The 23,635-nt window shown below is 44.0% G+C and overlaps 1 protein-coding gene across 3 annotated transcripts in view; it reads left to right on the forward strand.

The window, feature by feature from the left end:
* The window catches only part of cpamd8 (C3 and PZP like alpha-2-macroglobulin domain containing 8), a 49,971-nt gene that overhangs the window by 757 nt on the left and 25,579 nt on the right, over nt 1-23,635 (forward strand). For 2 of the 3 annotated variants that reach the window (XM_034293818.1, XM_034293820.1), the window contains exons 2-27: nt 2,810-2,961; nt 4,502-4,524; nt 5,015-5,180; nt 5,385-5,437; nt 6,011-6,028; nt 6,675-6,729; nt 6,836-6,949; nt 8,093-8,177; nt 8,260-8,368; nt 8,456-8,683; nt 8,831-9,001; nt 10,652-10,780; nt 10,985-11,177; nt 11,370-11,536; nt 12,701-12,850; nt 12,947-13,108; nt 14,453-14,595; nt 15,160-15,222; nt 15,965-16,196; nt 16,948-17,101; nt 17,748-17,887; nt 17,981-18,071; nt 18,323-18,621; nt 20,373-20,598; nt 23,101-23,277; nt 23,452-23,533. In XM_034293818.1, the coding sequence (XP_034149709.1) occupies nt 2,810-2,961; nt 4,502-4,524; nt 5,015-5,180; nt 5,385-5,437; nt 6,011-6,028; nt 6,675-6,729; nt 6,836-6,949; nt 8,093-8,177; nt 8,260-8,368; nt 8,456-8,683; nt 8,831-9,001; nt 10,652-10,780; nt 10,985-11,177; nt 11,370-11,536; nt 12,701-12,850; nt 12,947-13,108; nt 14,453-14,595; nt 15,160-15,222; nt 15,965-16,196; nt 16,948-17,101; nt 17,748-17,887; nt 17,981-18,071; nt 18,323-18,621; nt 20,373-20,598; nt 23,101-23,277; nt 23,452-23,533 (3,582 nt within the window). The remainder of the gene's footprint in view (nt 1-2,809; nt 2,962-4,501; nt 4,525-5,014; nt 5,181-5,384; nt 5,438-6,010; nt 6,029-6,674; nt 6,730-6,835; nt 6,950-8,092; nt 8,178-8,259; nt 8,369-8,455; nt 8,684-8,830; nt 9,002-10,651; nt 10,781-10,984; nt 11,178-11,369; nt 11,537-12,700; nt 12,851-12,946; nt 13,109-14,452; nt 14,596-15,159; nt 15,223-15,964; nt 16,197-16,947; nt 17,102-17,747; nt 17,888-17,980; nt 18,072-18,322; nt 18,622-20,372; nt 20,599-23,100; nt 23,278-23,451; nt 23,534-23,635) is intronic. The other variant, XM_034293819.1, reaches the window with a different exon arrangement.

Genomic DNA, 23,635 nt, shown 5'->3' on the forward strand with positions numbered 1-23,635 from the left:
TGTATTGGTACTGATTTGTTAATTTAAATTTGTTCAGTAACTGCAATTTGTAGAAATGAATTAAGCATAGTTGTAATTGCATGCGTTTATAAAGAGGGTTTGCTCATGTCTTGATCGTGATACAATGTATCCAAACCCACTTGACATGTTCAGCGCCAATATTTGAGGTTGGATTGACGATGTTGTTTACGTGTTTTCTCTTTTGAGAAAATTTCTTCCTTTTAAAATTAACTTTTGTTAACACGGTTTATGATGCTTTGTAAAGTAATTCACAAAAACAAAGTAATTTTGGGTTAGGCTATGATACAAATCACATTTTGGTCTTGAGTCACATTCCTTTGTATTTGGGATTCGTGTGCCGGTTCTTAGTCAACCCGCTACAACACATTTTTGCCATTCTTTTATTCTCACCCATTACTCTTATTAACAACTCAATTTTAAACAGTGTACAAAGTCAATAAAACGTCCTTCGTGCCTGCTGTTTTTTTGTTGTTGAATATTTGTGTAGGACCATGTTCCGTCAACCCTGTGTTACCTCAGTAGCCTAATGCTGCGTTCCCCAACCCAAATGAGAGGAAGAACCTTTTTGTTTTGTTTGGTCAATATCGAGTATGTATGGATCAAGACACAATGTACCCTCGTTTTAGAAGGGAAAGAACAGAAAACGGACTTCAGACAAAAACGTGATATTTTGTCCTCAGCAATTTCTTATATCAGTAAGCGTTTGCGCTAATTTAATCAGAATTGGCTCAGAGGGTTCTCAGGAAACATACTTCTAAGGGAACAAAGGTTAAGGTCACATAGGGCTGAGGGAACAAATGTGAAGGGAACAAATGTCACAAAGGTCTGATGAGAACATAGGGCTGAAGGAACAAAGGTTAAGGTCAGATAGGGCTGAGGGAACAAAGTTTAAGGTCAAAGGATTGGGAACAAAGGGCTGAGGTAACATAATGTTGAGGTAACACAGGGTTGAGGAAACAAAGGTTAAGGTCACATAGGGCTGGTGGATCAATGAGTTGATCAAACACAGGGATGAGGTAATGTGTTAAGGTCAGATAGGTCTGAGAGAAAATAGGGCTGAGGGAACATTGGGATTAGGGAAAATGGGGCTAAGGGAATAGGTGTTGAGTTCCCAGAGGCCTGGGGGAAGATAGAGCTGAGGGAACATAGAACTAAAACAAACATCACACCTGTGAAAAGTGTGATGAAAAAGACCCTGTTTCATTTCTGTCCTACTTATTATCTCTGGTAGGTGAAGAAATAGAGAAAGATAATTTAAATGCTTTACTTGAGATATATAGGACTTTCTATGATTGGAAAACTACCCTCCACAGTACACTAAACTATATGGCCGTTTTGAAACAACACTTATGGATTCTCCATCTCCCTGTTCTTGTCGAAGAGCTCCCTTGAGTTTGCAGAACTTAGCCCTCTATATGGGGTATTTAAATTAGTTTGAATTAAAACTATTGTAAGATGTCTTTAAGTGCCAGGAAGACAATTTTTAAATACAGTTGATTATTAAGATTTTTTTTTTTAATCATCAGCCAGGCTGCTGTGAAATGTATGCCAGAGCCTAGTCCTGAAATGTGGAGATTTCTGCTGAGTTAATTGTGAAGGCTTACAAGCTGTGTTGCCAATGTGCTTCAGAGGGGAGCCCACCAATAGCCTCATGAGCCGCCTGGTCTCGCAAGCGCACATGAATGGTTGGCTGCAGCAGCATTCAGTCTGGTAATTATGAGGTTAGCCCGCCACACCACACCATAGAGAACGCTATGGGACTAATACCGCCTTCCCGAAGAAAAGAACATCAGTCCCCATTGGAGGCTGGGCTCTCAGGAAATGGGAAGAAACCCCTGTGAAGTTCAAGGTATCTGCCTGTCTAATTAAAATAAGCATGGTCTTCAACACCCGACGCAGGCTTATCAAAGAGCTGGTTGAACTTGCAGTAGATCAAACACAGAGAATCAATTTCCTTATATTATCTGGCTTTTCTCAAAGCCCAATTTTCTAAGGGATTTTCTCATAACTAGATTGCCTCTGGCTCCCAGCACTGTAATGCTAACCACCTGATCTGACACTCAGACATGCAACTGGGTTGGTGAATTCCATATTCCTTCTAATTTGGGTAATCTCTAAGGAAAGTTTAACATGGGAGCCCCAAGGTCTGAAAACATATCTGTCATCTGTATTAACCTGTTTTTCTTTTAATGTTATTACATTTTCAATTAATTAATTTGAACTCATGAAAAGGTTAACTGAACAACCTATAACAGTGTACTGTAGTAATTATGTAAAAGTGATAAAAGCACCATATGGAAGCAAAGAATCTCTCAGCTATGGTCAGTGAACTTCCTGAACTCTTTAAGAGGTCACTGCTAGTGAACCCATTGCTCTACCATTATTTATGGTACCCCTTTGCCAACCAGTGGTAAAAGTTTAATTGGACTTTCAGAATGTTTATGTGCTTCTGAGGATGACCTTCGGCCTCTGACCCTACTGACAGCCGTCTTCCCTTGACAAAATGTGAAAGTTATTCTCGGGAATCTGGGACATTATTTTTCAAAAAAATGGACTGATATTCCATCTGAAGTGATGCCGGCCACCCATACTGAACAATAGAGCAGAGTCCTGTTGGCTGGCAGGTATCATGTGCCTACTAGATAAACTGAATCTCTCTCGAGCACTGTGTGTGAGAATGAGTGAGAATTAGCCTTGACAAAAATAAACTGAAAAAGCTGTCTTTTGGCCTCTAAGACCAGAGTTGTAAACACCAGACTAAGGTACCCTGCTCTCTCCTGGTCACTAGGGGTTACCTAATTGCCGCTCCCTCTGTGTTCCGTGCTGGCGTGGAGGAGGCTCTGAGTGTCACCATCTTCAACGCTGTGGAGGAGACGCACGTCCAGGTCCAGCTCTCAGTGAAGGGTGAGATGGTGGCCCACAGCCATGGCACTGTACTAGGTGAGGCTACTGAATTAAATTGCAACAGCCTTTCCATCTGGAGAGCTTCCGGGTGTGCAGGCATTTTATCTAGTCCTGAACAGCTAAGATTCTCCTCTAGCTGATGTTTAGGCTACACTGTGGTGAGTGGGGCTCAGGCTGGTGGTAGGCTAGGATATTTGAAATCCACTCCATATTTGGTTTGATCTTACATAAATGTGATTTTACCATTGAAGAATAAAAATGCTCACACATACTATTCCATTTATTTGTAGCCAGATGTGGTAAGGTTAGCTTAAAGGGACACTGTAGAATCTTGCCTCTACTTTACTGTTTACAAGACTTTAAACAATAACATGACTTGTCTCCTCTTTCTGTACCGAACACATAATTAATGATGGTATTAGCTGGCCCATGCTGCTTTAGGGTAGTGGTTAGTACTGCAATTGTCTAAAGCCAGTATGAGGAGACTACACATCAATGCAAACTGATAGATGGACTGTAAATTAACTTTCAATGGGGAATATCTCAGGCACTCTGGACTATTTTGTAAAATAAATAGGTGAAAGTTTAACTTAAAATATTAACTGCAGATATCTTAAGGTAATTTATGGTTGTATTTAAGCTAGTTGTCCATTGACAATCTTACATATGGATCCTTTAAGTTTGTGATGGCTCTTTAAAGAAAATTATGATGAATTACAGTTTCTCTTGGCCCATAAACAACATCACTTGGCCCATAAACAGCTAGCTAGCTACTGTAGTATGTGATTTAATCACATTTAACATGTTTCATGAAGCAGTAACTGCATTGTTCTGCCCAAAGTCAGTGCAGTATTGAACTAGCTCAGCAGCATTGTACTTTCAGTTGTCCCATGATCGTTCAATTCTTGGGGATTAGGTCCATGTCTATCGCGCCAGGTATTTCTTATTGGCTAATGAAGGTCAAGTTTAATGCTCTGTTCTGCCTGACCTTCCATGTATTTGGGCAGCAGTGTCTGGGAACAAGATCAGGACCCATTTAACGTCAAGTTGAAAAAAGCAAAATTCTTCTTTAATGGATGTTACCTTTTATAGGAGGTTTATGGCAAAGCCTGGCCTGACTAACAAGGCTTTTGTGTATCATTGGGATTTGTTTGACAGCGCTGGGACTTCACTAAAAGAGTCTGCAGCTGTATCTCTTGCAGAATGCATCACTCCAGTCCCACCAGTTTTCCTTTCAGTTGCCAGTGAATTGATCATCCGGATTGGCCAGAGATTTTACTCAACATGTTATTGAGTGAATTAATATGAATGGGAAAAAAATTTAGTTACTGCTAACAGTACATGACAACCCAAACTAGTGTACACTGGTTCTCCTCCAGGGCCAGTGTTGACACATGAGGTAACAACACCACACTATTATTAGAAACACAGTGGCTTTCACACTGGACCAGGCTAGCCACACAACAACCAGGCTAACCGCACACCACAAGATATCATCAGAGAAATCGATCATTTTGACTAGAGTTATTTTTGCTTGTACTTTCACTAACTGTTATTTTCTGTTTTTCCATTTCAGACAAAGGCACAATCAAATTAAAGGTAAGAGTAATGACATTGTGGTAAATGACATTTCTATAATTGTTGTTAGGTAATATAATAAAAAAAAGTTGATACATTTAAATGGTTTAAAAATGCATTGAAATTGTTGTTTCTCCAGCTGCACAGTAGTGAGATCCCAGTCACTCTGTCCACATTCCATACACGACATGCAAAACAACACTAACATCATTTGTATGTGAACATCTGCCTTTTTGCGCATTCATTTGGAATAAGGTAACAGCCGCAATATAATATGCGACAGCTGTTGACGTGCATGTATGGGTTTGTAGCCCCTAAAGGCTGGAATGGATCAATCCAGCGTGCGTGACTTGATTCTTTCCCTCTCTCTATCCCCCGACCCAATCCTTATGAAGTGTTGTCCACTAGGCTAGTTATGCCCTTAAGCATCTGGTTTGCCGTTCATCTGGGTGGTGTTATGTTATGCTCAGGCGCTGCATCCTGCAAAAATGTGTGTCCTTCCTGGTTTCAGGTCCCTCCTGGTCAGAGAGGCCAGGCTCTTCTAAAGGTGTGGGGGAATCGCCACATCACTGAGGGGGGATACATCTTCCACAACTACACCACTGTCACTGTGGACAGTAAAGGCACAGCCGTCTTCATCCAAACAGACAAGCCAGTTTACAAGCCAAAACACAAAGGTCTATTACCCCCTCTTCAGTGTCAGCCATTGGACTTGTAATACCCTTTCTAAAGTAGATTCACTCATCTACCATTGTAAGCTGTGAAAAGCCTGCTTTAATAGCGGCCTAGAAGAAAGGTGTTTGGCATGACATGGATTGTTTATTGCACTGTACGTAAACAAATGCATTGAAGTGGGTAATAATCTGTTCCTCTCAATTTAGTGCTAATCAACGTGTACTCTGTCACTCCGGATCTGAGGCCGGCCAATGACAAGGTAATGCACCCAGTCTCTCACATCAAAGCCAAGACATCACACCTACTTACAGGAAATGGATGGGATATGAAATATGAGAGTCAGGTGTGTTGACCTAATGTGTGTCAGTGGGACTTGATGCCAAGCAGCTGGGCTGGCCTCCTTTGATGTGCCTCAGCTTCAAATGAAGGGTGGCATCAACCTAGCTTTTTTTTCTTGTATGTGTCTTTTTTTTTTTACACACTTATTTTTCCAGCATCCTCTCAGAGGCAAGTGAGGTGCGGGAAACCTGGCCTGAGAGAACATTAAATATACAGTAACCTATTTACACAAACCTTGAGTCATTTTTCTGCTGGAATTTTAGATGTAGCTCCAAATATACCGTTGCCACTGTGTAGACAGTGTGTTTATTCATGGCCGAAGCTATAAAGGCCGACTGCTGGCCATGGCCGTCGTTCACACACACAGATGGATGATTGTTGGCGAGGGGAGGGGTCCAGGGGATATTTTGCAGTGTGGCTGTGCAGTTCGCAGTGAACTTGTGCCATCCTTGACACTTTTTTTTCTCCCCTCTTCTTCTCTCCCGTGTTGCAGATTGAGGCCTACGTTGTGGTGAGTGGAGGGAGAGGCAGCCTGTATGGCAGACCACCAGGGCTGGGAGGGAGGGCCACATGGGGTTTAGTCTCCCAACTCCAGGCATGAGATTACAGGGCTGGGAAGAGCTCACCTTGATAACAGGCCTGTGCTCTGAGCCCCAGCCTGGCCCCTGCAGCAGGACATGAAAGGAACCGCTCTCTTTACCTCAGCTGCTCTCTCCTGCTGTAAACTCCTCGGTTCCACTCTCTGTCGCCTGCCTGCCTTTCCTTCTTCTGGTTTTCTCTGTCTCACTCTCTCCCTCTCACATCCTCTGGTGTTCAGTCTGCAGTGCCTTTGTAGTGCCAATCGGCAGCTTTTCGTAAACAAGCTCAGCTCAGAGACTAAGAATAACTGTGTTTGTGTTATACTGCCACCTGCAACCAGTAGACCCTGTGGCTCTCTTGGTCAGGGAAGTCTGTGAGGTGGTTATAATTTCCTGATTGACAGTCGTTAGGGTTTGTTTTTCCTTTTGAGTCAGATCCAGGTCAGTGTATGTAAGAATTACTTGAGGACTTATGTAGGTTTTTGGAAATTCCCCTCAGCTTTTATGTGTAGGGTAAAACAGAGTCATACCTGTTTGGATGAAAGGAAAATCTCTTAATGGCTGTACTTTGGATTGCAGGACCCAAGAGGATCAAGAATGGTCCAGTGGAAAGAGCTTAAACCCCTCTGCTGTGGTGAGAAATATGACTTAGATTCTCATTATCTCCCATGCACCGTGTACTCTCTGCTGTAGTTGGTGATGATTACGGTAAGTCAAGAACCCAGTATTTCTCTCCTCAGGGATCGTCAACATGAGCTTCCCTCTCTCTGACCAGCCTGTGTTTGGGGAGTGGTTGGTCTTTGTAGAGATGCAGGGGCACACCTACAACACATCCTTTGAAGTGCAAAAGTATGGTGAGTTTCTACCTGAGGGGAGGACATTGATCCAGCTGGGGAAATGGTTTTCATTTGAAGGCTTTTGAATTTAAAAAAACCTTTTGACTCCCAACATGAATACAGCAACTCTGTATGGTGGCTTCGGGAAGTATTATGACCCTTTCATTTTCTATGTATTTTTTTAATTACATTTTCCAGGAAAGACTCTGTTTTCAAGAGTGGCCTGGCCAACATTGGCAGCAGCAAGTCATCATTTCAAAATTACAGTCAAACTTTTTGTGGAGTCACAGATCTGCGGAAGTTTATAAAAAAAAAAACTTTAGAATTCAAATTTCCCATTAAAATAGTGGGCTCCATCACAGTGAAATAGATGTTTGGAATCACCAAGATTCATCCTAATGCTGGCCATCTTGCCCAACTGAGTATCTGGCCTAGACTGGCTATGGTCACGGTGGTGATCAAGAACCCAATGGCCACTCTAGTGGATATGGGAGAACCTCCCATATCCAAAGCATTCCATCAATCAAGCCTTTTTGGTGGAGTGACTAGATAAAGTAAAAGGATTATAAAATGAGTCTGATAAGACCAAAATCAAACTAGTAGGCCTGAATGCCGAGCACAGCGTCTGGTGAAAAATACCATCTATACTGTTGGTGGGAGAATCATGCAATGGGGATGCTTCTCAGCTGCAGGGACTGGGAGATTGGTCAGGATTAAGGGAAGGATGAATAGAGCAAAACACAGAGAGGTCCTTGAAGAGAACCTGATCCAGAGCACACATGACTTCAGACTTGGGCGAATCTTCATCTTTCAGCCCGACAAAGACATGAAGCACACAGACAAGACAGTTCTGGAGTGGCTTTGGGACAAGTCTGTGAATGTCTTTGAGTGGCCAAGCCAAAGCCTGTACTTGAATAAAAACAAGTACTGAATAAAGGGTCTTGTGTACTGTGTGTGGATGGATGGCAAAAAAAAAATCTATTATAAATTCAGTCCATAAGAAAACAATTATTGGGAGAAAGTGAAGGGGTCTAAATACTTTCCGAAATACTTTGACACTTTTGTTTGAGCTGTATTATATAGGCTTGAAATGGGACTGGACATCCAACATTTTTCTTTATATAGTGTGCCCTAATCAAGCTTTCTGTCTGCCATTTACAGTGATGCCCAAGTTTGAGCTGGTGATAGACCCTCCACGGTACATTCGGGACCTCAACACATGTGAACAAGCCACTGTGAGGGCAAAGTGAGTAACATGTTAATTTATTGTTCGTTGGCTTGGAGAGGGGCAAAGTAGCACCTCTACTCAAACTGCATCTTTGTCTTAGGTATATCTTTGGGAAGCCAGTGATGGGGAAGATGACAGTGAACATGACAGTGAATGGAGTTGGGTACTACCGACATGAGGTGGGCCACCCTGTGGTTAAGACCATGGAGGTGAGTCAAGTCCCAGTAGTCTTCTGGGTGACTTATCTTGGGCTTACTTCTCGATATCTGAGTCTGTCTATTCCCAACTGTTTTCAGATCAAAGCGTCAGCAACCTTTAGCGTGTGTGTCAAAGACATGATGCCCCTGGATGTGGCCGATCACTTCCGGGGCACAGTGAACATGTGGGTGTCCGTGAGAAGCACAGACGGAGGGCAGCAGACCATGTTTGATGACTCCACGCCGGTTCATAAGCAGCTCATTGACATCAAATACTCCAAGGACACACGCAAGCAGTTCAAGCCTGGTCTGCCTTACAAGGGAAAGGTAAGAGACAGCCAAAGGTAATTAATTTGTCACGTGGTGTCTGTCAAGGGCAAACTGGACTGGACTGTTCAAGATGTGGGGTTCCTTATGCAGACTTGGGGTTAATGATCTCCTGACTGTGGTTCCCTTTGTCCTTGTTTCCCTCAGGTAGAGGTAACCTACCCTGATGGGAGTCCAGCGGATGGGGTGCGGGTGCGTGTGAAGGCAGAGCTGACCCCCAAGGACAATGTGTACACCAGCGAGCTGACGTCCAAAGACGGTCAGGTCATGTTTGAGATCCCCTCCATCCCCACGGCAGCCCAGTACGTCTGGCTGGAGGTTAGTGGGCCACGGAGGAGGATTAATAGAAGTGGACATGGTTAGGGCATGCTTAGCTTCCCAGAAAAAAAGCTTTTTATTCATAAAACCAAGCCAGCCATCTTACTAGCTGGAGAGCTGTTTATGGTTCACCACACAAGGTCTATAGGGGGACAGAGGTATGAAATAGTAGAATTTTGGCTGCAGCTCTAACTTGTTAAAGTGTTAGAGAATGTGTACAGTGTCCTCAAGAATTAGTGGCACCCTTGATAAAGATCAGGAAAAAAGGCTGTGGACTTGCTGTGGCCCTCCCTCATCAGCTATATCTCAAATTTAAAAATAAGAATGAGATCGAACCTTTTAATTTAGGTATAGTTGTTCAAAGAAAAAACAAAGTTGCTCTTCTCAAAAACAGGCAATGCACTGTATATCTAAAGATCCAGAAGCTTCTGACCATGTGTGGATCAGGTTCTGCGTTTGTATTTATTCTCAATATGTTCTTAACTTATCTGTTTGCATCCTCCTCTTACTTCTCTGCTGCTGACCCGTAATGCCAATTGCCAATTATTAAGCAAGTAGCTTACAACTCAATTTGATTGACAGCATATGGTCCCACCTCTGGACAGCCATTCACCCGCCCCAGTAACCAAAGTTGGACAGTGGCCAAATTTTGCATTTCCCGGTCTGTCTGTGTCCTTAGCTAGTGTTTGCAATGACGATGACAAAGAAACGCTATGCTGTCTGTGTCTTGCGGGCTGTTTGATGTGCAACCTTTGTAGTCTGTTTATTTTTGGTTACAGTGTAGTTTGCAGGTAACGGACACTGGACAAGTGTAGGGCCTGGGTGTTTCGTTAATGTTAGCAGCAGAGAAGGAGAGGGGAAGATCAAAAGCCATTAAACTGCTGGCTGCATCATTTTCGGGGTGTCCTCCTGGTGGGGCTTTGGAGATATCGGGTATGGGCAGTGGCCTCGGGTATGGGCAGTGGCCTCTGCACTCTCCACCTTCTGGCTGTCTTCCTTCAACTCCTCAGTGCAGAATTGCATATTGCCTCTTCCTCTGTAGCCTCTTCATTCTCAGCCTTTACTTCTCTGGCCTCAGCCCCAAGCTGATCCTTGGGAGCCCTTACATGCCTCCCCTGAGATCCCAATAGGAGGCAGCTGTTTAGAGGTGGGGTTGGCCCCGCTGGCTGGCCCTGGAAGGTTCACTGGACCAACCAGCCTTCTGGGGGTGGCATTGGTGAGACACTGATTCAGCACCACATTGTATTGTGCTCATGTTTGCATAAACCAAGGCTACTGTAATAAGTCAAAACAGGCAAGTTGTTATGTAAATCTAGTCGGTGTGTGTAGGTCTCCTAGATTACACCAGACCCAGACACTGTGTCCGAGGACTGCAAAAAACATCTATGTGTAAAATATAGGCATATGCAGAAGCTTTTGGATCTGTAGTCTGGAGAAGTAGAACAGAGAAAATATGGATCCACAGCCACTCAGATTCTGTAAATAGATGTTAGGAAACAAACAATCCAATATCAGAGACCAGAGACTGTTGGGAACTATCAGAACTCCAATAGGAACAGAAAATCAGAAAATCCAATAGGACCTTACTTCCTGTCATCATGGTCATCTTTGGAGTGTTTTGGTGGGTTTAATTCGGTGTTGTTTCCTCAGACCAAGGTGACTGCCATAGATGGCCGTCCAGCTGGAGACCAGTACCTCCCAAACTACCTATCCATCAGCAGCTGGTACTCGCCTAGCAAATGTCACATCCAGATCCAAAGTCTCAGTGCTCCTCTCCAGGTACACTGCCATCCATACTTTACCACCCCCTTCATGAGCATTCAGCATCGCCAGGTCTCACACACCGTCATTGAAACGTGTCGCATATAATGCACGGAGTGGAAGTGAATGGTGATAACAAAGAGCAAATGATCCCATTAGCTACGATCATTCTGATATCAAATGGGTTCATCCTGAGTGCTGTGTGTGTTTATGTCTATTTAGATCGGTGAGGAGGCTGAAGTCACTCTGAAGTCAACCTGTCCCTGTAACTTCACCCTCCACTATGAGATCGCCTCCAGAGGTAACATTGTCCAGTCTGGCCAGCAGCAGCCCAACGCCACTGCTCGCAGAAACAAGCGGGCAGCGGTCACCTTCGACAAGAACGTCCACACCACCCTGCCGCCCGCTAGCTCCGGTCAGTGTCATAAATGACCGAATGTGAAGGCTGTTTTGTCTCCGTAATGGAGAGCCGAGAGATCTGCTCAATTCCCGCCATATTTGCACCAAACAGTCCAATGTGTTATGCTAGAAATGCCCCGAGAATAATGAGTCAAACTGTAAATGCATGTCTCGGAATCAGCCCTCTGTCTCCAACCCCTTCACCCAGGGGCCTCCACTCAGGCAGAGACGGACAGCTGTATGGCGCTGCTGCGTTTCACTGTGACCCACAGCATGTCACCGCTCAGCCGCCTCCTGGTCTACTATGTTAGGGAGAACGGAGAGGGCGTCACTGACAGTCTGCAGATTCCCGTGCAGCCCAGCTTTGAGAACCAGGTACTGGCCAGGGCCTCCCTGCCTGTGCGTCTTACACAGGCACCTGTCAGAATGATACTGTAGGTAGGTGTGTTGCTGATGACTCTATGTTGAGAGACACGTGACCGCCCTCCCTGACAACATGCCAACTATTTGAATAGTACAAATGGTGCTAATTGGTGACATCTCAGGCTAGAAGTGGAAGGAGCTTACAGTGTGTTAACTCAAATGAGTTTGCTGAATTAGAAACAGACTCGCAACCAGGCCGTGTTCAGATTGGGATTACTGAGACATTACCTATTGTTCTTGTGTGTGTTTCCAGTTGACTTGAGTACCATAGTTGTTGCTATGCTACAGTGGGATCCCTAAAGCCATTGAGTCCCAGTAAACAACCAGCTGTGTTGGCCCATCAGCTGCCCAGTAGCTGACTGCAATAGGCGGGGTGGGTTAACTCCTTCCATGAAGTATTTACTGCTCCCTGGTATGCAATCAATGAGGTAGGGGGAGGTGTGTGTGTGTGGCTATCTGCGTGGACATGACAAGACAGAGACTGTGTATATACGTGAGTGTGTGTGTACTCGATTTGCTATCAAAGTGAGGACCGGTTACTGTATTTAAGTAAGGATGTTTGGGGATTTTTTTTTAGACTTGGGTTAAGTTTAGTGTTAGATCGTATCTTTAAGATTAGGGTTAATTTTAGGCATTGAGAGTTAAGTTTAATGGTTAGGGTTTGTTCATTTAGGCATATAGGTTATTGTCATTGGGGTTAAGTAAAGGTAAGGTTAGGGTTAGTTCAAGCAAGTTATACATTTCGGATACTTCAATTCCGGTCCTCACTTTGAATGTAATTTCGTCATTTGTGTATTTGCGTGTGTTTATGTGTGTATGTTTGTGGAGAGATGATGAGGGGTTAGGTTAGGAGCTGAAGAAAGGAGGCCATTGGAACACATTAAACAGGGCTAATTTGGGCAATTGTGTGAAAACTGGTGAAAACTGCTGTGAAAGGTTAGGGGCTCTCATTCTCCGTCTACCAGCCCTGCATTTAATTGTTAACTCCTGACCATAAATAGATCAGGCTTCAACTAAGGCTGCAACACACAGCCCCTCACAGGTCAGCTGAACGTCTCTGTGGATGACTATACAGAGCAAACGGGATTCATGTATCTTTTCTTTGCCTGTCTGTAGGTGTCCGTGTCTCTGTCTGCCAACAAGTCGATGCCAGGTGACCCTGTCAGTCTGCGTGTTATTGGTGAGAAGGGCTCCTGCGTATGTGTCGGCACCGTGGACAAGAGCCTCTACCTTCTCAAACCAGACTTCCAGCTCAGTCCAGACAAGGTCTCTCTCCCTTCACCTTGTTTGTAACCTACAGTACCACTAAACTATAATCCAACAGGAAATGAACATAATCCATGCATGTCCACTATTCTGCAGGTGTTTAAAGAACTGGCAGACTTTGACGTGTCCGATGCCTTTGGAGTACCCAAAGATGACGGCCACTTCTGGTGGCCAGGGCTGTCATCTAAGCGACGGAGGCGTTCTTCAGTGTTCCCATGGCACTGGGAAATCACTAAAGATGCCCGCTTTGCCTTCACGGTGAGAATAACAACCACTTACCGACCACCTGACACGGCATAAGCTTCAGTCCAGATCACAGGTTCACAACTGGTTTCTCCTTAGGAGTCAATTGGCACCAAGTAGTTTCAATCACGACCCAATTGGTTTTTGACTTGAACTTTTCATTCAACCCATATTGACAGTAAATATAAAAATAATTTAGAGTAGCTAGCGAAATCCTGAGACTAACATCGCTCTTGTTTTGAAAAGCCTATCTCTGAAAACACAGCTCCCATCTGGCTGCAGTCTTTACAAATCAAGGGAAAATGTTGTAACTAGGCTATTCTTCATGTCATGGCCAATAGGAACATCAACTGAAAACAACCCAAACAGTGGGCATGTTTATATTACACTAACATTTTCAGTACAAATCAAAGAAGACTCGAAACGTGAGATTATTTTGTTGAGTAAACTTGCTGATACTGATAGCTTGAGATGCCACCTTCCGGGGGTAGAGTGCCTTACATGTTTAATAGAGCCCCATTTTGCACATGTGACTACAACTGTATTGGAACTGTATCAAGTTTCTCTGCAGTGTGCAATCTTATTGCTCGATTTTCCCTTGGTTTGTGGCAGTATCTTAAATATGTGGCAGCTAAAGCCCTTTATCCATCTTAAACATGTGTAAATTCTAACTCTATTGGAAACTAATAATTCTATCTAGTGTCAAGCGGTGGGTTTTCTCTTTTAATGAAGAATGTTGTTGTGTGATTCACTTATTTTTTCAATCACTTACTGTGATTGAAAATATATATATATATATATAATTTTAGAATGTAATTATGTAAATGTACTGTAAATTCATTTTAATATCTACACACCTTCTACCTGGTATTAGTGGTTCAGACAGGTGTTTTCAATTTTGTCAGACACCATTTGAGATCCACTGGTCTAGATCAATCAAATCAATCAAATTTGTTTTATTAAGCCCTTTTAACAGCACAAGGTGCTTGTATAGAAACCCAGCCTAAAACACCAAAGAGCAAGCAACTCCAAGAAATTGATGCACAGGGGCTGGGAAAACTTCCCTAGGTGGATGAAACCTAGAAAAGAGCCAGACTCTTAGGGGTGGCCAGGCCTGTTCTGGCTATGCTGGGTGAAGAATATAGCAGTACCTGCAATACTTGCATGTTTTGATGGTCACTGGGTATAAATATAGGAGGCCTGTGCCAGGATTCCTTAGGCACAACCAGGTGGACAAGGACGGGACAACCACATGGGCCATGATAATATTTACAAAGGTTGTGTGTATGCATATTGTGTAACAGGGGGCTGTTTTAGGTAATCATAAATGTGGTTGTGTATGTGTGTACTGTGTAACAGGAGACTGGTCTTGTGGTGATGACTGACATGGTGAGTCTGAACCACAGACAGAGTGAGGAGATGTACACGGACGAGGCCGTTCCTGCCTTTCAGCCACACACGTCCACACTGGTGGCAGCTATGCACTCTCGCCCTGTGCCCAGGTAGCTACAGACATGAAGCCACGTTTTTGCCCATTAGAAACCATCACTGTGCCCAGGTAGCTACAGACATGAAGCCAAGCTTTAGCCCATTAGTATTCATCACTGTGCCCAGGTAGCTACAGATATGAAGCCAAGTTTTAGCCCATTAGAATTCATCACTGTGCCCAGGTAGCTACAGACATGAAGCCACGTTTTTGCCCATTAGAAACCATCACTGTGCCCAGGTAGCTACTGAGCCTAAGCAGCTAAAGCCCTTTATCCAAGTCTTTGCCAATTAGAATTTGACATACAAGGAATCTTTTTTTTGTCTAATATAACCAGTCACTGTGCCCACTATTTATTAGTACATGGAGAAGGAGGTGAACTGTAACTTATTGACAGTGGTTGTTTAGACGGTGACCATAAATATGTTGGACTTTACAGACTTCTGTCTGAATCCCTGAGATGAACATGCACATGTCAGCAAGCGTTTAAAATCAATAATTTTTTCAATGAATAATTATTGCATCCAAATCTATATCAGATGGCCACTATTGATGTCAGATTGTGGTGTGTTTGTTGCAGAGCAGAGAAGCGCAGGCGGACGTTCTTCCCAGAGACCTGGGTGTGGCACTGCCTCAATGTCAGGTACTGGAATACCCACATCAGGGCGTGTGTGTGTGTGTGTGTTTCTGCATGGATTTGCTTTTGTGTGTTTGTGAGTGGATGGAGATGGATCCGATTGTGGGTGTTTAAATGGGACTTGGTGGTGTTCCAGATCTGTAAGCATTTAGGATGGAGGACAGGGTGGGGTAGCACATATTTGTAAGGGGTATTTCACCACCCTTTGGCTGTCCAGCATTTTCTCCCAGTGGGTGTGAATGTGGCTCATTTAAACAGGATTGTCTTGGAACACGCATCGTCTTTCTCAACAGCTCCTTCCATTCATTTCCAGCCAATATAAATAAACTAGGCATAGATTTCCATAATGCTCGATTCCTTTGGGTCGAGTTACGGTATGCTCTGCATTATTCAACGTTCAGTCCAACACTTTGATTTCCCTTATTGACCGTATCGAAGTAGTTTTAGGGTGATCAAAGGGAAGGGCGTTAGTCATTTCCGAGCATGTTTATTATATTTTGCGCCGGCCAAAACCGACCTCAGTACGGGTAGCCAACAATGATCTCATTCATTTACAACAGTTATACTGAGCACCTGCCTGTTTTTCACACCTGTATATTGACATGTGTTATGGAAGAAGTCACAGGTGTTCCTGTAACACAAGTTAGCTGAGTTCCTGACCTCCTATATTATGTCTGAAACAAGTTATTGGGTCAAAATTCTGCAGCCCTCTGTGTGTGTTTTTTCTACCTAAAATCTTTTTTGGCAGTGATGTGACCGGGGAAGCTGAGTTGCAATTGGATGTTCCAGACTCCATTACAACCTGGGTGACAGAAGCTATTGGCTTGTCAGTGGAAAAGGGGCTGGGCCTTGCCAAGAAGGTGGAGCTTCTTACATTCAAGCCCTTCTTTGTGGACTTCACCCTCCCTTACAGTGTGACTCGCGGGGAGCAGACCAAAGTCCCGCTGACTGTTTACAACTACCTTTCTGCCTGCGCCGAGGTAAGCATCTTGGCTACCTGTCTGCCTGCGCAGAGGTAAGCATCTTGGCTACCTGTCTGCCTGCGCAGAGGTAAGCATCTTGGCTACCTATCTGCCTGCGCAGAGGTGAACATTAGAGCAAAGGGGTAGACTGGGGGGTGCGATGCTAAACCGTGACAACCGTCTAGAAATATGTACGACCAAAAGTCTGTCCATCTTCCGGTTTACAGCGATGACATCATTGTGTTGGCGGATGAGCCTGTGGAAAGGCACTTCTATGCTTTAACGTCATGTAAGGTGATTATGCAGGCCAGTGAAGCCCTCCCTTTGATGTTCGCCTGAAAACATTTGATTCTTATATTTCCTCGAAAGTTATGTACAACTTGTAGCGTGTGGATGAAGAACAGTTCTGACTGCATAACAGAGCCCTCTGTGAAATTTGGATGATGAGTGGAACTTAATCCTTCAGTGAGCTTGAGACCCATGAGTCAGTGAGCAGGGAAAATGTGCAATGTGATTCGAAATTCTCCAAAATCCTTTAAGAGCTTTGAGGAGGTCACGCTACATGAAGAAAGGACCGGGGAGCAGATATGACGCAATCATGTCCTGTCAGAAGAAATCTATCTCTGTTGTCTTAACATAGGGCCTTCCCTTTTGTGTGCGTGTGTTTGTGTATGTTTTGTGGGTGGGTGTGTGTGGGTGTGTGTGTGTGTGTGTGTGTGTGTGTGTCTTTCTCTCTTTCTCTCTCTTTCTCTCTCTTTCTCTTTTTCAGGTCCATATAAAGGTTACTGTTCCCAAAGGCATCAAGTTTGTCGGCCACCCTGGGAAACATCACCTGACCAGAAAGAAGTGTGTGGCTCCTGGAGAGGCAACACCCACATCCATCGTGTTGTCCTTCACTGAGCTGGGCTCTGCCAACATCACAGGTTAGCCCTGTTACGCATTACTGGAGAGTGGGGAATCCCTGGGGAGGGCTACAAATGCATCTCCCTTTCTACCTCGAAATGCACTGATTGTCCGGGAGGCTCTGTCCTGGTAAAGGACCTGAGGCATATGTGATCTGGTCATCCAGCGATTAAAAACAGTCCCCTCAAAAGTACATCTGAGAACAAAGCAGGCCACCACCGGGGGGGGGGGGGCAGCCAGGGCCTTGCACTGACACTCAGTGGCATGTTGATCAGTTTTCAGGTCACTGGCGGTCAATGGGCCCCCCTGCAGCTCTCACCCTGGCCCCTTGTCTTTCCCTCTCACTACACACATACAGAGAACACATTGTCACTCAGCCACAGCTCCAATGTGCTCTGTGGTAAAGGGAACTACATGTTCCTTGACAACCGTATTTTGTCATGTTTTGCAGCATGGTATTGTATTGTCCATAGATGTATGGGCCATTAACAAATGCGTGGATTTACACAACAGTTGGGGATTTTGTATTTAAAGTATAGAATCTTGGCTGATTATTCAATGTGTTTTTAATTCTAATGTGTACTTTAAATATTTGTGGGAACTTAGGAGCAAAACAAATATGCAGACATATGACGAGGCAAATTGTGTCTTTGTTTTCATATATAGCGCGGGCCATTGCTTATAGCGAGCCTGGCTGCTGTTCTGATGGACTCCAAGCAACAAAAACAGGCAAAAACACAGATGACCCGGAAGACAGGAGGACCCCCACTGGCCTTGACTATGTCCGCAGGAGTGTCCTTGTGGAGGTATGAGGGAGAGGATGGACAGCTGAGATGGGAGGCAGATGATTGGTATAGCTGGGAGGGATGTTGGCTCTAACATGTTGTCTCCGCCCGCAGCCAGAGGGCCTGCCCAGAGAGTACACCTACAGTGTCTTCTTCTGCCCCAACGGTCAGTATGGAGTTCTATGTCGTATTACAGCTACAACAGGTATAATAGCTAATTAATAACATTTATGGGGGGAATTTTATGCTTTATTGACAGAAAGGGGGAAAGACAGAGGAGGGTGTGCTGAAATAGCAGTAGGCTGGAATGGAACCCATGCTGCAGTGGCCTAGAGCGCTGGACCACCCTTCACCACCAGCAAATTCATTTTGAGTGTTAGCCAACGCCTCAACACAGTCTGGTTTATTCCCTGCACTGGCCGTAACCTTCTGTAAATCTGACATTTCCATTCACAGAACGGATACACATCTCCACACCCAACAAGTATGAGTATCAATATGTCAAGAAGCCGGCTAAGATGACCTGCTTCGAGGTGGCCGTGAAGACCCACAACGATGCCCACTTCGCCCTCTCACCCGGCCCCCACGACAGTGCTGAGATGCTGGAGATTGTGCTTGGGGGCAGACAGAACACCCGCAGTTGGATTTCCCTTGGCAAGATGGGCGAGCCAGTGGTCAGTGCCTCCACACCAGGCATCCTCTCCTGGGATGAGTTTCGTAGCTTCTGGGTCAGCTGGAAGGATGGCGTGGTGCAGGTGAGAGGAGGGGAATGTCGCTCGTTCTCTTTTGGACATTAGTGCATCTATTCTATACAATACGTTCTGGGATTTGATTCCTTCTTTTTAACAGAGCCTCAGTCAGCCAGTCAACCAGCAGGTAATAGTGAGTAGGGGCAGTGAGTGAAGTTCCAGGGGGACTGTTAGACTGGGCAGGCACAGGGGATGTGTAATCAAGAGGGCTGGCGCCACTTTTAATGACATGCCTGTGAGGTCACGCTTAACAGGCTGATGTCAGTGAGGACACTCGGTGATCCGTGGCATCCACATGGCGCTGCCAGGCACACGGGCCTGAACCCTGCATTAGCCTCGCACCATTCACCAAAGGGAGCAATTAAAAGCCCGCACTAGAACCCAGTATGGCCCAATGAGATTCATTTATTTTTCTAGTGACTGATTACATTTCAGTTTGATGAGCCATGTTCAGCTCTGCATGGTCATTGGTTTAATGTGACTACAAAATGCCTAGAAATACCCAAGGGGCTATAATTCATTTGCAACCAAGGACTGAATGGATGTTGGAAAAAGGTGATGGAGACTGTTGTTGCCAACGCTTGGCAATGGACTATGTGAATAGGATTTGTAAATGTACAAGCAACACAAACTGCTTTTTAAGTACAATATTATTGGTATCTAGTATTTTTATATTGTCATACTCTGTTTAGCATAAACTTACCACTTTTTCTAACCTGTTATTATTAGATATCTGGTCCTGGTGTAATTTACCACCACATTTACTGTGCCTTTGGAAAGTATTAAGGTACTTTCACTTTCTCCAAATTTTGATTAATCAACTCACAATACCACATAATGACAAAGTGAAAGCACATTTTTAGCAATGGATGCCACTTCTTTCAGAACCCCCCAGAAATGTATTTTGTTTTACATTGTAAATGTTTTCACTCTTTACTCAATACTTTGTAGAATCGCCTTTGTCAGTGATCACAGCTTTGAATCTTTTGGGGTATTCTTCTACCAGCTTTGCCAGCTACCGGCTTTGCTCACTTGGATTTGGACAGTTTCTCCAGTTCTTACTTCTAGATCTCAAGCGCTGTCAGATTGGATGAGGAGCTTCTGTGAACTGCGTTCTTCAGGTCTCCCTGAAGATGTTCAAGTCTAGGCTTTGACTGCGCCACTCAAACACATTCACATGCTTGTCCTGTAGCCACTCCAGCATTATCTTGGTTGTGTACTTTTGGTTGTTGTCATGCTGAAAGATGACTCCACACCCCAGTTTTAGGGAACTGTGCACTGTGATTAGGTTTTCTTCAAGATCTTCTCTATTTTGCTTTGTTCATCCTTCTCCTCAATCCTGACCAGATTCCCAGTCCCTACCGCTGAGAAGCATCCCTATAACATGATGCTCCCACCACCATGTTTCACCGTAGGGATGATATTAGCCAGGTGATCAACTGTTCTTTGTTTACTTCAAATGTAGCATTTGGCATTCAGGCATCATAGTTTGATTTTGGTCTCATCTGACAAGAGAACTTCGGAACTTTCAATACTTTTAGCAATTACATCTTTAAGTCTATAACAGAAAATATGGAGAAAGTAAAGCATAATGAATACTTCCCAAAGGCACTGTATATCCAATCTGGCTTTTATAGGTATCTGGCATTTCACATTTCACTGCTATCAAAAATTCCAGAGTCAAGTTCTTTAATTTCACTGTTTAACTTCAGTAAAAGAAAAAGTAAAAAACCTCTAACCAATTATTTCTCTGAAAGGTGGGACATGGCTTGCAGCCATCCAATGAGTCGATGATCCTGCAATGGTCCAGCACCCTCCCTGGGCAGGTGCGTCACATTGGTTTTTCCACGGGCTGGGGCTCAGTCGGGGAGTTTAAGATCTGGAGGAAGGAGGACTCTGATGAGAACCACAACGAGGCCTTCACCCTGGGCGTCCCTCACAATGTGGTGCCTGGCTCTGAGACTGCCACCGCCTCCATGATAGGTGAGGAGGCATGCTAGTAGCTAGTGAGGCCTCTTAAACTTTTACAACTTCTCTTACTTTTTGTTACAGTCTGGCTTTTGTGTCATTTCTGGATCTTTTGTTTGCTGGACAAGTCCATTAGCAGACACTCTAATCCTGACCAACTTTTTGTTTTCATAATTCTTAAAGTAGCCTACAACAATGTTGTTTTGAATTATGTTTAGTGAACGCATTCTTGAGCAGATGGTGTTAATGAACAATGGTATAGCCTCATAGCCTAAACTATTTTTTCCTGGGAGTGAGTCTGCAGATCTTGTGGTCCAGTATGTTTATCTACAACCAGAAATCAAGGGAGATCTAAATGCACAGTAGGAAGACTTTTTTTAGCAATTTTGCTATTCAAATATTTACATCTGTGGAAACGGAACTGGCAAAGCATTTACCAGCACGATTACCAGCCAAGCTAGCTACATATTTTTAGGCTAAATAGTAAGTCTGTTGTCGATTGTCACTTTGTAGGGCCTACGAGTTGCCCGAAATCTCATCACATGACTTGCACAATAGTGCTACCCTTTTTCTTTCACTCCTCTTGCAGCAAATAGTTATTCTCAATTCTCAATAAGCCAACTAATGGCTAGAATACTTTTTCTGAGGCCGCCATACCTTAATGCATTGCAACCATGGTGGAAAACCTCTGACCGCAGCGTACCTATCCACTCCACAAACTGTGTGCCACGTACAGGTGCTGGTCAAAAAATTATCATCAAAAAGTTGATTTATATCAGTAATTCCATTCAAAAAGTGAAACTTTTTGTATACATTAATTCCACACAGACTGATATATTTCAAGTGTTTCTTTCTTTTAATTTTGATGATTATAACTGACAACTAATGAAAACCCCAAATTCAGTATCTCAGAAAATTAGAATATTGTGAAAAGGTTCAATATTGAAGACACCTGGTGCCACACTCTAATCAGCTAATTAACTAAAAACACCTGCAAAGGCCTTTAAATGGTCTCTCAATCTAGTTCTGTAGGCTACACAATCATGGGGAAGCCTGCTGACTTGACAGCTGTCCAAAAGACGACCATTGACACCTTGCACAAGGAGGGCAAGGCACAAAATGTCATTGCTAAAGAGGCTGGCTGTTCACGGAGCTCTGTGTCCAAGCACATTAATAGAGAGGCGAGGGGAAGGAAAAGATGTGGTAGAAAAAAGTATACAAGCAATAGGGATAACCGCGCACCCTGGAGAGGATTGTGAAACAAAACTCATTCAAAAATGTGGGGGAGATTCACAAAGAGTGGACTGCAGCTGGAGTCAGTGATTCAAGAACCACCACGCTCAGACAAATGCAAGACATGGGTTTCAGCTGTCGCATTCCTTGTGTCAAGCCACTCTTGAACAAGACACAGCGTCAGAAGCGTCTCGCCTGGGCTAAAGACAAAAAGGACTGGACTGATGCTGAGTTATGTTCTCTGATGAAAGTAAATTTAGCATTTCCTTTGGAAATCAAGGTCCCAGAGTCTGGAGGAAGAGAGGAGAGGCACAGAATCCACATTGCTTGAAGTCCAGTGTAAAGTTTCCACAGTCAGGGATGATTTGGGGTGCCATGTCATCTGCTGGTGTTGGTCCACTGTGTTTTCTGAGGTCCAAGGTCAACGCAGCCGTCTACCAGGAAGTTTTAGAGCACTTCATGCTTCCTGCTGCTGACCAATTTTATGGAGATGTAGATTTCATTTTCCAACAGGACTTGGCACCTGCACACAGTGCCAAAGCTACCAATACCTGGTTTAAGGACCATGGTATCCCTGTTCTTAATTGGCCAGCAAACTCGCCTGACCTTAACCCTATAGAAAATCTATGGGGTATTGTGAAGTGGAAGATGCGTTACGCCAGACCCAACAATGCAGAAGAGCTGAAGGCCACTATCAGAGAAACCTGGGCTCTCATAACACCTGAGCGGTGCCACAGACTGACCGACTTCATGCCACGCTGCATTGCTGCAGTAATTCAGGCAAATGGAGCCCCAACTAAGTATTGAGTGCTGTACATGCTCATAGTTTTCATGTTCATACTTTTCATTAGGCCAACATTTCTAAAAATCCTTTTTTTGTATAGGTCTTAAGTAATATTCTAATTTTCTGAGATACTGAATTTGGGATTTTCATTAGTTGTCAGTTATAATCATCACAATTAAAATAAATACATATTTGAAATATATCCGTCTGTGTGCAATGAATGAATATAATATACAAGTTTCACTTTTTTGAATGGAATTACTGATATTAATAAACTTTTTGAGATTATTGTATTAATAATATATAAATGCCAAATAATATATATATTTTTAAATAAGTGTTAATCATAAATTGGAACTTAAATAGGAACCAGTACACTGTTCCTCACAAGTACTGGTACTACGCTGCTGTCAGGAATTTGTTGTCACATTAAAACTACATGTGTGTTGCTATTGCAGTGTTGCTGACTTGTCTCTATGCTGTGTTTTGTAATGTGTCAGGGGACGTGATGGGCCCCACTCTCAACAACCTGGACAAGCTGCTGCGACTGCCCTTTGGCTGTGGAGAGCAGAACATGATCCACTTTGCCCCCAACGTTTTTGTCCTGAAGTACCTGCAGAAGACCAGGCAGCTCAGCAGCGAGGTGGAGGCTGAGGCCACAGACTACCTGCTGCAAGGTAAACCACTGGACGGGTTTAAATCTTTCAAGGGGTTTGGACCTGTCATGTGGTTCATCAGATTTCCCTGAATATCTCCCATTGAAATCAGTGCATGCTGTGAGTTATGCATCAGGTCTTAAGGGACTCTGAGTAGTGATCGCTTTACATCCACCTCCCCCGCCTCTTTACCAGGCTACCAGAGACAGCTGACCTATAAGCGCCAGGATGGATCCTACAGTGCCTTTGGAGAGAGGGACTCCTCTGGAAGCATGTGGTCAGTCATCTTCAATTTACTCACAGTAGGGTTACTGTCCTTCAGTAAGACATCTACTTACATCCACTTTCATGGCCTCCAGATGGTATATAGATTAGAACT

This window comes from Esox lucius, chromosome 8 (genome assembly GCF_011004845.1).
Source record: "Esox lucius isolate fEsoLuc1 chromosome 8, fEsoLuc1.pri, whole genome shotgun sequence".
NCBI lineage: Eukaryota > Metazoa > Chordata > Actinopteri > Esociformes > Esocidae > Esox > Esox lucius.